Source organism: Thalassophryne amazonica, chromosome 16 (genome assembly GCF_902500255.1).
Source record: "Thalassophryne amazonica chromosome 16, fThaAma1.1, whole genome shotgun sequence".
NCBI classification, from domain to species: domain Eukaryota; kingdom Metazoa; phylum Chordata; class Actinopteri; order Batrachoidiformes; family Batrachoididae; genus Thalassophryne; species Thalassophryne amazonica.
This window is the reverse complement of record NC_047118.1, coordinates 21311344-21324896: the sequence shown is the minus strand read 5'-3', so window position 1 is coordinate 21324896 and position 13553 is coordinate 21311344. Positions and strand designations below refer to the sequence as shown.

General features: G+C 39.2%; 1 protein-coding gene across 1 annotated transcript in view; it reads left to right on the top strand.

Annotated features, from left to right (window-relative positions):
* dnm2a (dynamin 2a) overlaps positions 1 to 4664 on the top strand; it is a 62884-nt gene extending 58220 nt beyond the window's left edge. The window contains exon 21 of the mRNA XM_034190818.1: positions 4149 to 4664. Within this exon, the coding sequence (XP_034046709.1) occupies positions 4149 to 4176 (28 nt within the window). The 3' untranslated portion in view covers positions 4177 to 4664. The remainder of the gene's footprint in view (positions 1 to 4148) is intronic.
* Positions 4665 to 13553: the final 8889 nt, after the last annotated feature.

Sequence of the window (13553 nt, the reverse complement as noted above, 5' to 3'; positions counted from 1 at the left end):
GCTGCCTTTTGTTGCTTTGACTGATTTATTGATTAAATTGCTGTTTATGCACAAGTGGACCAAAACCCGTCTGTGGGTGGATTTTAAGTGATATTTCTTATATTATTATACAACCCCTGGCAATAATTATGGAATCACCAGCCTCGGAGGATGTTCATTCATTTGTTTAATTTTTCAGAAAAAAAGCAGGTCACAGACATGACACAAAACTAAAGTAATTTCAAATGGCAACTTTCTGGCTTTAAGAAACACTATAAGAAATCAGGAAAAAAAATTGTGGCAGTCAGTAACGGTTACTTTTTTAGACCAAGCAGAGGGGAAAAAATATGGAATCACTCAATTCTGAGGAAAAAAATTATGGAACCATGAAAAACAAAAGAACACTCCAACACATCACAAGTATTTTGTTGCACCACCTCTGGCTTTTATAACAGCTTGCAGTCTCTGAGGAATGGACTTAATGAGTGACAAACAGTACTCTTCATCAATCTGTCTCCAACTTTCTCTGATTGCTGTTGCCAGATCAGTTTTGCAGGATGGAGCCTTGTCATGGACTATTTTCTTCAACTTCCACCAAAGATTTTCAACTGGATCCGGACTATTTGCAGGCCATGACATTGACCTTATGTGTCTTTTTGCAAGGGATGTTTTCACAGTTTTTGCCTTGTTTTTTTCTGTTTAGGTGTTAATGATGGCTTTTGTTTAGCTTCTGTATGTAAATCCCATTTCCATTAGGCGGTTTCTTACAGTTCGGTCACAGACGTTGACTCCAGTTTCCTCCCATTCGTTCATTTGTTTTGTTGTGCATTTTCGATTTTTGAGACATATTGCTTTAAGTTTTCTGTCTTGACGCTTTGATGTCTTCCTTGGTCTACCAGTATGTTTGCCTTTAACAACCTTCCCATGTTTGTATTTGGTCCAAAGTTTAGACACAGCTGACTGTGAACAACCAACATCTTTTGCAACAATGCGTGATGATTTACCCTCTTTTAAGAGTTTGATAATCCTCTCCTTTGTTTCAATTGATATCTCTCGTGTTGGAGCCATGATTCATGTCAGTCCACTTGGTGCAACAGCTCTCCAAGGTGTGATCACTCCTTTTTAGAGGCAGACTAACGAGCAGATCTGATTTGATGCAGGTGTTAGTTTTTTATGGAAATTATGGAAATGGAAATTATGGAATCACCCTAACACCTGCATCAAATCAGATCTGCTCGTTAGTCTGCATCTAAAAAGGAGTGATCCCACCTTGGAGAGCTGTTGCACCAAGTGGACTGACATGAATCATGGCTCCAACACGAGAGATGTCAATTGAAACAAAGGAGAGGATTATCAAACTCTTAAAAGAGGGTAAATCATCACGCAATGTTGCAAAAGATGTTGGTTGTTCACAGTCACCTGTGTCTAAACTCTGGACCAAATACAAACAACATGGGAAGGTTATAAAGGCAAACATACTGGTAGACCAAGGAAGACATCAAAGCATCAAGACAGAAAACTTAAAGCAATATGTCTCAAAAATCAAAAATGCACAACAAAACAAATGAGGAACGAATGGGAGGAAACTGGAGTCAACGTCTGTGACAGAACTGTAAGAAACTGCCTAAAGGAAATGGGATTTACCATACAGAAAAGCTAAACGAAAGCCATCATTAACACCTAAACAGAAAAAAACAAGGTTACAGTGGGCTAAGGAAAAGCAATCGTGGACTGTGGATGACTGGATGAAAGTCATATTCAGTGATGAATCTTGAATCTGCATTGGGCAAGGTGATGATGCTGGAAGTTTTGTTTGGTGCCGTTCCAATGAGATTTATAAAGATGACTGCCTGAAGAGAACGTAAATTTCCACAGTCATTGATGATATGGGGCTGCATGTCAGGTAAAGGCACTGGGGAGATGGCTGTCATTACATCATCAATAAATGCACAAGTTTATGTTGATATTTTGGACACTTTTCTTATCCAATCAATTGAAAGGATGTTTGGGGATGATGAAATCATTTTTCAAGATGATAATGCATCTTGCCATAGAGAAAAAAACTGTGAAAACATTCCTTACAAAAAGACACATAGGGTCAATGTCATGGCCTGCAAACAGTCCGGATCTTAATCCAATTGAAAATCTTTGGTGGAAGTTGAAGAAAATGGTCCATGACAAGGCTCCAACCTGCAAAGCTGATCTGTCAACAGCAATCAGAGAAAGTTGGAGCCAGATTGATGAAGAGTACTGTTTGTCACTCATTAAGTCCATGCCTCAGAGACTGCAAGCTGTTATAAAAGCCAGAGGTGGTGCAACAAAATACTAGTGATGTGTTGGAGTGTTTTGTTTTTTCATGATTCCATAATTTTTTCCTCAGAATTGAGTGATTCCATATTTTTTTTCCCTCTGCTTGGTCACTCCTTTTTAGATGCAGACTAACGAGCAGATCTGATTTGATGGAGGTGTTAGTTTTGGGGATGAAAATTTACAGGGTGATTCCATAATTTATTCCTCAGAATTGAGTGAGTCCATATTTTTTCCCTCTGCTTGGTCTAAAAAAGTAACCGTTACTGACTGCCACAATTTTTTTTCCTGATTTCTTATAGTGTTTCTTAAAGCCAGAAAGTTGCCATTTGAAATGACTTTAGTTTTGTGTCATGTCTGTGATCTGCTTTTTTTTCTACAAAATTAAACAACTGAATGAACATCCTCCGAGGCCGGTGATTCCATCATTTTTGCCAGGGGTTGTAGTATAACACAGTGGCAGAGAGACCACAGCACCTAAACATTAAGACAACACCAGCAAATGCAGAAAACAAATAGAAGAATCATCTGCATCAATTCTACAACAGGCGTGTGCGCTAAAATGCTGCGTGCATGCAGGCGGCAAGTTAAAAGTGGTGATGGTTTCAAACAAATGCATCCATATTGATTCAAAGCGCAAAATAGCTTCCAACCCATGCAAACTTTAGATTATAGCTGATTTATTGTGATAAGTGTTTTTAATGACATATGATGACTTGTGTGACTTCATTATGAAGTCATTCATGTCAATTACAAATATTTTGCTCATCAGTATATGCTTTCGAGGGTGTCTGGAGATCTTGGAACCACACAACCTTGTTCCGCCGTTTCTAGAAATCCTTTTGAGTATCCATCTAGGCTTCTTGGTTGTTGAGCAATTAAAAAAAGTTTTTCAGCTGGCCCACTGGTTTCGACCTTTGATCAATCTATGCAGAAATTTAATCACCTCGAGCTATTGACCAAAGTAATATTCCCACCAGGTTCATTGAAAATCTGTCCTGGTGTTTTTTTGAGTTATCCTGTCCACAGACACACAACATTGAAAATAATACCCTGCTAATCTGCAGGATAAACATGCTTGTAACCATAACGTAAATAAAACCCATCGCGTATTAAACAATTTGATCATGTGTCTGCTGTAAATTCAGGCAACACACAAAAACACAGACACTTTGCAAAACTCCAGAACAGAAGAACAAGGTTTCTGCCTAGAGGTCTTTGATTGACCTCTGCTGTTCAGTCCATCACAAAGAAGATGGTAACATGAAAGTATAGCTAATGTAATGGTTACGTCACCAGTAAAGTAGATAAACTTACTCAATTTGTGTGAGCAGGTAGTGATAAAAATAACAGAGCACAGCAATGCACTGAATGGTCTGTTTTTTTTTTTTGTTTGTTTTTTCCCCTTCAAAACCAAACCCCTTTTCTGGGTTGTTAGTGTTTTCAATGTGTTAGTTAATTCAGATGTTCGTTGTGTTGTAGAGCACAAAAAACACACCTCGGTTTTAATTCAGATGTTCGTTGTGTTGTAGAGCACAAAAAACACACCTCGGTTTTTGGGTATGTTGTGTGATTTTGCAGCAGACATGTTACTGGATTAAATTGTTGCACGTGCTGCAGGTTATTTTTGTTGTGTCTTAATTTGGGAATATTATTGCCACTGTGTAACAAGTCAGCTTGATGCAGTGTAAAATTTCAGCAACTCCTCAGGTTCAGAAGTCACGATAAAATAATTCAGCCCCACAACGATTACATTTTACTGAGGAGAGAACATGAAGGTTGGTTTCTTAGCATTGGACTGGCTCCAGCATCTTTACAGATTAAAGTGATTCACAGATTAATGTTTGATTGTCCCTGAACAGGCGCCCGGCTCCCCGACGAGACCTTTGATGACCCCCGATCATTCAGAAGCACCTTCCTAAAACCAAGTGGACCAAAGAAGAAGTGCTTTACTGTCAGTTGATGCCAAAAAATGATGCTCCACCAGTGCTGTTAGCAGATCTACAGCAGTAGTCATCACACCGTCGCTGTCTGCAAAAATTTTTTTTTTTGAGTATATTGAGTCAGCAAGTTTTGAAACATGTTAAAGTTTAGTATTCCTACTGATACTGTGTAATTTAATTCCTAAATCGAATAGATATTTGCTACTGTATCTTAAATAAACCACATTTTGCCAAAACAATCCCAATTTAATTTCTTTAATATATTTCCATTCCTGTATTTACGGCATGCAACACATTCCACAAAAATGTTGGGAGAAGGGCAATTTATTTTAAATCAATCAATCAATCAATCAATTTTTTTTTATATAATCACAACCAAATCACAACAAACAGTTGCCCCAAGGCGCTTTATATTGTAAGGCAAGGCCATACAATAATTATGTAAAACCCCAACGGTCAAAACGACCCCCTGTGAGCAAGCACTTGGCTACAGTGGGAAGGAAAATCTCCCTTTTAACAGGAAGAAACCTCCAGCAGAACCAGGCTCAGGGAGGGGCAGTCTTCTGCTGGGACTGGTTGGGGCTGAGGGAGAGAACCAGGAAAAAGACATGCTGTGGAGGGGAGCAGAGATCGATCACTAATGATTAAATGCAGAGTGGTGCATACAGAGCAAAAAGAGAAAGAAACAGTGCATCATGGGAACCCCCCAGCAGTCTACGTCTATAGCAGCATAACTAAGGGATGGTTCAGGGTCACCTGATCCAGCCCTAACTATAAGCTTTAGCAAAAAGGAAAGTTTTAAGCCTAATCTTAAAAGTAGAGAGGGTGTCTGTCTCCCTGATCTGAATTGGGAGCTGGTTCCACAGGAGAGGAGCCTGAAAGCTGAAGGCTCTGCCTCCCATTCTACTCTTACAAACCCTAGGAACTACAAGTAAGCCTGCAGTCTGAGAGCGAAGCGCTCTATTGGGGTGATATGGTACTACGAGGTCCCTAAGATAAGATGGGACCTGATTATTCAAAACCTTATAAGTAAGAAGAAGAATTTTAAATTCTATTCTAGAATTAACAGGAAGCCAATGAAGAGAGGCCAATATGGGTGAGATACCAGGATTAAATCATCATTTTTACAGCCAGTTTCCTTGAGCTAAGTGAGGGGACGGATAGATCAACATTTCCACATCACTGATTATGTCTTGGACTTCATTTACAGTAGTGTTCAGAATAATAGTAGTGCTATGTGACTAAAAAGATTAATCCAGTTTTTGAGTATATTTACAATATACTCAGTTACAATTACAAAAGGATAGGAAAACTGATCAAATCTAGGCTTTGAACTCTTTGAACTCTTGCAAAATGCAGCTCAAATTTTGCATGTTCATTTTAGGAAAATCCTCCACCTTGATGCTGTAAAACTGGTGATGCAACTGACAAAAATTGCATTGTATACACAGTTTCTCCGATCACAGAAGCTTATAATGCCAAAGAGTTGTGTTGATGGCTTCCCTCACTAGTCTCCTTCCAGCATGGTCACTCAGTTTTTGAGAACTACCTAGTTGACCGAGATTTTCCATTCCGTTTTTCTTAATGATTGATGTAAATGAAGTCCAGTTTCTATTCATTGACAAGGAAATGTTCATGTATCCATCCCCTGACTTGTCTCAAGTAAACTGGATGCAAAACTGACAATTTCTTCCTGATATTTAGAATAACCTGTCCATATCCCACCTTATTCAGGAATGCGTTGCAGGCCTTAAATGCAGGAATTGACGTGTATTAAAGAAAATAAGTTTAGTTGACCACACAAAGCCTGAAATATATTGGGTTCATGCTGTCTGTAGTGAAATAGAAGTCAAAGTAAGGATCACAGTTTTTTTTAAATTCACATTTTTCATATTGTCATATTTTTCATTTCTGATTTGGGGTTGTAAGATGACTATGAGACATAATTTGTTTCCGCCTTTGAGGTGAACGTGAAATTCTTGTGTGTATGCAGACAGAAAATGCTAATCAGGGTTCAGTATTACATGGATACGCAAGCTCACCAGCCACTTTGTTAGATATACCTGTTCAACTGCAGGTACCTAAACAAGCAAATATGTATAACATTTAGAGATATGGTCCAGAAGATGCAGCTAAGTTCAAGCCAAGCACTACAATGTGGGAGAAAGGCAATTTAATACTTTAAACGTGGCGTGGTTGTTGGTGCCTGAAGGGCTGGTTTCAGTATTTCATAAACTGCTGATCTACTGCATTCATCTTGATCCTCGACTGAATCTCTAGTCTGTGCATCATTACATGCGCCACATTGGGGAACCACCCTGGTGGCAGCCATCCAGCCAGACGAGGGCCACTTCTTAAACTGTTTATGTGCCACAGTGAGGTAAAATGTGGGTGTCACCTTGTCCTTCTCAAACCCCTGGGGTCCTTGACACTGAGGTACCTATGGGCTGGATCACGCGGGGAAACGTGCCAAGTTTAAAATGCCATAGCTGATGTTCCCTCACAATGCAAGTGATACTCCTCATCGCAGTCTCCCTAAGTAGCCACTCATTTAACGCTAAAGGCACCTTGACACTTGAACGAATTTGATCCCCGCACTGCCACGTAATTCATGTCACTGCACCACGCTATAAAATAAAGCCTGTGCCATATCATTTCTTAGCCGATGATGCATTTGCTCTCAGAACTTGGCTGATGAAACCATTCTCTCATTGCCCTCAGAATCACAGAGAAATCTACAGCTGCAGGTTTTCTCGTGCACGTCGTGTGGTGGAGAACGCACTTGGAATCTTGTCTCAAAGGTAATTATTTATTATATATTGTAATGAATTGGTAAAACAGTTGCATTTTCATTCCTTCATATGAGTTAGATAAAGTATTTGTAAAGTTGTTTAAGAAATGTAACAGCTCTTCATCATAATCTAATTTCAGATTCAGATACCTTGTGCACAGTGACACACAGTGTTTGCAAATAGGTTGTGCAATGTTCACAACTAGTCTGCACAAGTGGCATGAAATTTATGTATGCCAGAATTTCTGAACATTTAAAAATTTTCCCTGTGCTTTGGCGCACAGTTTATGACGAGTTATGAAGGGGATCAAATTCTTGCAAGTGTCAAGGTGCCTTAAAGCCCAATAACCTCCCTTTGTCGTACCATGTCTCCTTTTAACTTCATTTTGTGCAAAATGCGTATTCGAACAGCTGCACCTTGAGCCATCATTACGACAAACTACAGATCTTTCTGAAAGATGCTGCTCTTAACGGACTCATCTCAGTCCGCCTACACAGGGAAGATCGATCAACTGGTGACCTGGTACAGACAAACTAGCTTAGAGCTGAAAGTACTGGTGATGATTGTGGATTTCAGGCAAAGTTCAGCTGATCTTACAATAAACCCATCACCCTGTTTTACTCCCTGATTGATACTGTGGAGCACTTCCACTACCTGGTCTCCACTGTCACATGGGATTTAATAAGAATGGGAAAATGAGGCTGCAGTGTAAGATTATAAAAACTTACTCTGGTTTGACGACTCTGCATTTTTCCCGCGGAGCTCAGATGGTATGTTCAGAATTTATCACACCATGAGAGCATGGATCCATCCTGATTTGTATCAACAATCGGATGTTCTTGTAATGGTGCAGCAACTGTGTGATGGTGTGTCGGCTTGGATCCATCTTAGGAACATCTTCAGCACCACGCTAAATTTAGTCCTTGAAAACAAACTGTGGCCTGCCCCAGTTCTTGTAAGTTGTACCTAATGAAGTGGCCATGTATAGACACAGTGGCAGTGATATGTGTACACAATAGGTAGAAGGGTCTTTATTTTAACCACAAAGTGCAATTACATCAAATATGCTTCAGCATCCAAATAAAGATAAGATGCTTTTTCAGTCAAAGCTTTGTATTTGCATGTCTTCACTGATTTCTATTTAACCTCCAGATGGAGGAAGGTAGATGGTGATATACAGTGAGGAAAATAAGTATTTGAACACCCTGCGGTTTTGCAAGTTCTCCCACTTAGAAATCATGGAGGGGTCTGAAATTTTCATCTTAGGTGCATGTCCACTGTGAGAGACAATCTTAAAAAAAAAAAAAAAAAAATCCGGAAATCACAATGTATGATTTTTTTTAAATAATTTATTTGTATGTTACTGCTACAAATAAGTATTTCAACACCTGTGAAAATCAGTGTTAATATTTGGTACAGTAGCCATTGTTTGCAATTACAGAGGTCAAATGTTTCCTGTAGTTTTTCACCAGGTTTGCACAAACTGCAACAGGGATTTTGGTCCACTCCTCCATACACATCTTCTCCAGATATTTCAGGTTTGGAGTTTCAGCTCCTTCCTAAGATTTTCTGTTGAGTTCAGATCTGGAGACTGGCCAGGCCACTCCAGGACCTTGATATGCTTCTTACGGAGCCCTTCCTTAGTTGCCCTGGCTGTGTGTTTGGGATCATTGTCATGCTGGAAGACCCAGCCATGACCCATCTTCAATGCTCTTACTGAGGGAAGGAGGTTGTTTGCCAAAATCTCGCAATACATGACCCCATCCATTCTCCCTTCAATACGGTGCAGTCGTCCTCTCCCCTTTGCAGAAGAGCACCCCCAGAGTATGTTTCCACCCACATGCTTCACAGTTGGGATGGTTTTCTTGGGGTTGTTCTCATCCTATAAACATGGTAAGTGGAGCTGATTCCAAAAAGCTCTATTCTGGTCTCATCTGACCACATGACCTTCTTCCATGCCTCCTCTGGATCATCCAGATGGTCACTGGTGAACTTCAAACGGGCCTGGACATGTGCTGGCTTGAGCAGGGGGACCTTGCTGCCCTGCAGGATTTTAAACCATGACAGCATCATGTGTTACTAATGTAATCTTTGTGACTGTGGTCCCAGCTCTCTTCAGGTCATTGACCAGGTCCTCCTGTGTAGTTCTGAGCTTTCTCAGAATCATCCTTACCCCACAAAGTGAGATCTTGCATGGAATCCCAGACCACGGGAGATTGACAGTCATCTTGTGTTTCTTCCACTTTCTAATAAGTTGTTGTCTTCTACCAAGCTGCTTGCCTGTTGTCCTGTAGTCCATCCCAGCCTTGTGCAGGTCTACAGTTTTGTCCCTGGTGTCCTTAGACAGCTCTTTGGTCTTGGCTATGGTGGACAGGTTGGAATGTGATTGATTGAGTGTGTGAACAGGTGTCTTTATATAGGTAACAAGTTAAAACAGGTGCAATTAATACAGGTAAAGAGTGCAGAATAAGAAGGCTTCTTGAAGAAAAATTAACAGGTCTGTGTGAGCCAGAATTCTTGCTGGTTGGTAGGTTTTCAAATACTTATTTGCAGCAATAACATACAAATAAATTATTTAAAAAAATCATACATTGTGATTTCCGGATTGTTTTTTTTAGATTATGTCTCTCACAGTGGACATGCACCAAAGATGAAAATTTCAGACCCCTCCATGATTTCTAAGTGGGAGAACTTGCAAAACCACAGGGTGATCAAATACTTATTTTCCTCACTGTATACAACCCCAATTCCAATGAAGTTGGGACGTTGTGTAAAATGTAAATAAAAATAGAATACAATGATTTTCGAATCCTCTTCAACCTGAATTCAATTGAATACACCACAAAGACAAGATATTTAATGTTCAAACTGATAAACTTTATTGTTTTTGTGCAAATATTTGCTCATTTTGAAATTGATGCCTGCAACATGTTTCAAAAAAGTTGGGACAATGGTATGGTTACCACTGTGTTACATCACCTTTCCTTCTAACAGCACTCAATAAGCGTTTGGGAACTGAGGACACTAATTGTTGAAGCTTTGTTGGTGGAATTCTTTCCCATTCTTGCTTGATGTACTACTTCAGTTGTTCAACAGTCCGGGGTCTCCATTGTCATATTTTGCGCTTCTTAATGCGCCACACATTTTCAATGGACGACAGGTCTGGTCTGCAGGCAGGCCAGTGTAGTACCCACACTATTTTACTACGAAGCCATGCTGTTGTAACACGTGCAGAATGTGGGTTGGCATTGTCTTGCTGAAATAAGCAGATATGTCCCTGAAAAAGACGTTGCTTGGATGGCTGCATGTTTTGCTCCAAAACCTGGATGTACCTTTCAGCATTGATGGTGCCATCACAGATGTGTACGTTGCCCATGCCATGGGCACTAACACAACCCCATACAATCACAGATGCTGGCTTTTGAACTTAGCACTGGTAACAATCTGGATGGTCTTTTTCCTCTTTTGTCCAGAGGACACGACGTCCATGATTTCCAAAAACAATTTGAAATGTGGACTCATCAGACCACAGCACACTTTTCCACTTTGCATCTGTCCATTTCAAATGAGCTCGGGTCCAGAGAAAGCGGCAGCGTTTCTGGATGTTGTTGATGTATGGCTTTCGCTTTTCATGGTAGAGTTTTAACTTGCACTTGTAGATGTAGCAATGAACTGTGTTAACTGACAATGGTTTTCTGAAGTGTTCCTGAGCACACGCAGTAAGATCCTTTACACAATAATGTCGGTTTTTAATGCAGTGCCGCCTGAGGGATCGAAGGTCACAGGCATTCAGTGTTGCTTTTCAGCCTTGCCGCTTACGTGTACAAAGTTCTCCAGATTCTTTGAATCTTCTGATTACATTATGGACTGTAGATGATGGAATCCCAGAATTCCTTGCAGTTGAACATTGAGAAACATTGTTCTTAAACTGTTGGACTATTTTTTCATGCAGTTGTTCACAAAGTGGTGATCCTTGCCCCATCTTTGCTTGTGAACAGCTGAGCCTTTTGGGGATGCTCCTTTTATACCCAGTCATGACACTCACAATTAGTGCCCTTAGTTCCCAAATGATTGAGTGTTTTCAGAAGGAAAGGTGATGTAACACAGTGGTAAACATACCACTGTCCCAGCTGTTTTGAAATCCATTTAAAAATGAGCAAATATTTGCACAAAAACAACAAAGTTTATCAGTTTGAACATTAAATATCTTGTCTTTGTGATGCATTCAATTGAATATAGGTTGAAGAGGATTTGCAAATCATTGTATTCTGTTTTTATTTACATTTTACATAACGTCCCAACTTCATTGGAATTGGGGTTGTATGTATATTAAATCAGCTTATCCCCATTCTGTTTTAAAAAGTATATTTTCACAAGCAAGAGTTTACCTTTGATTTGGAAAAAGTACTTGGAGTAATAAATTTGTGAACTACAGCTGAAATTCAGTACTAACATTCCACTGAGAACTACTGTATTACTCAGATTCACTGATCAAAGTGTCAAACCAAAAAAAAAAAAAAAAAAAAACTTAAATGAAATTCTGCTGCAGAATTGGAATTTCAACTAAAAAAATAAATCTTTAAAAATCACAGAAAGGAGGCTCTGCTTGTGTTATTTATGCATATGCCATGTTCCATCTTTTCCAAAGCTTCTGAATATGTACCATCTAAAATGCAATGAATGAGCGAGTCTCCTCCACTTCAACTCAAAACCAACAAAAGCAATCACAGATTTCGGACATCTGCCAGTCTAGATTTGGATCACCTCCAAAATTCAGTGGAGTCTTCTGTGTTCAGAATAATAGTAGTGCTATGTGACTAAAAAGATTAATCCAGATTTTTAGTATATTTCTTATTGTTACATGGGAAACAAGGTACCATTAGATTCTGTAGATTCTCACAAATCCAACAAGACCAAGCATTCATGATATGCACACTCTTAAGGCTATGAAATTGGGCTATTAGTAAAAAAAAAAAAAAAGTAAAAAAGGGGTTGTTCACAATAATAGTAGTGTGGCATTCAGTCAGTGAGTTTGTCAGTTTTGTGGAACAAACAGGTGCGAATCAGGTGTCCCCTATTTAAGGATGAAGCCAGCACCTGTTGAACATGCTTTTCTCTTTGAAAGCCTGAGGAAAATGGGACGTTCAAGACATTGTTCAGAAGAACAGCATAGTTTGATTAAAAAGTTGATTGGAGAGCGGAAAACTTATACGCATGTGCAAAAAATTATAGGCTGTTCATCTACAATGATCTCCAGTGCTTTAAAATGGACAAAAAAAAAAAAGAGACACATGGAAGAAAACAGAAAACAACCATCAAAATGGATAGAAGAATAACCAGAATGGCAAAGGCTCACCCATTGATCAGCTCCAGGATGATCAAAGACAGTTACCTGTAAGTGCTGTGACAGTTAGAAGACGCCTGCGTGAAGCTAATTTATTTGCAAGAATCCCCTGCAAAGTCCCTCTGTTAAATAAAAGACATGTGCAGAAGAGGTTACAATTTGCCTAAATAGAGGCAAATTTCTATTTTGCCTAAATAGAAATAGAAATATGTTGTGGACTGATGAGAGTAAAATTGTTCTTTTTCGGTCCAAGGGCCGCAGACAGTTTGTGAGACGACCCCCAAACTCTGAATTCAAGCCACAGTTCACAGTGAAGACAGTGAAGCATGGTGGAGCAAGCATCATGATATGGGCATGTTTCTCCTACTATGGTGTTGGGTCTATATATCGCATACCAGGTATCATGGATCAGTTTGGATATGTCAAAATACTTGAAGAGGTCATGTTGCTTTATGCTGAAGAGGACATGCCCTTGAAATGGGTGTTTCAACAAGACAATGACCCCAAGCACACTAGTAAACCAGCAAAATGTTGGTTCAAAACCAACAAAATTAATGCCTCGCAGATGTGAAGAAATCATGAAAAACTGTGATTATACAACTAAATACTAGTTTAGTGATTCACAGGATTGCTAAAAAAGCAGTTTGAACATAATAGTTTTGAGTTTGTAGCGTCAACAGGAGATACTGCTATTATTGTGAACACCCCCTTTTCTACTTTTTTTTTTTACTAATAGCCCAATTTCATAGCCTGAAGAGTGTGCATATCATGAATGCTTGGTCTTGTTGGATTTGTGAGAATCTACTGAATCTACTGGTACCTTGTTTCCCATGTAACAATAAGAAATATACTAAAAACCTGGATTAATCTTTTTAGTCACATAGCACTACTATTATTCTGAACACTACTGTATATCTGTTGGAAATTTTTTCCAAAATCCATGAAGTAGTTTTGATGTAATCCTTCAAAGCGTATATAAAGTAAAATCATGATCAAGGTTGGGTAGGATTACTTTGAAAGAATACATGTGGATTACATGTATGTATGTACATACATTTGGATTACTTGTAATCTGATTACTTTTGGATTACATTTCAAAGTAATCCTGCCCAACCCTGATCATGATCCAGAATCCAGATTCGGATCTGGATCACCTCTAAAATTTAATGGAGTCTGGATACATACAGT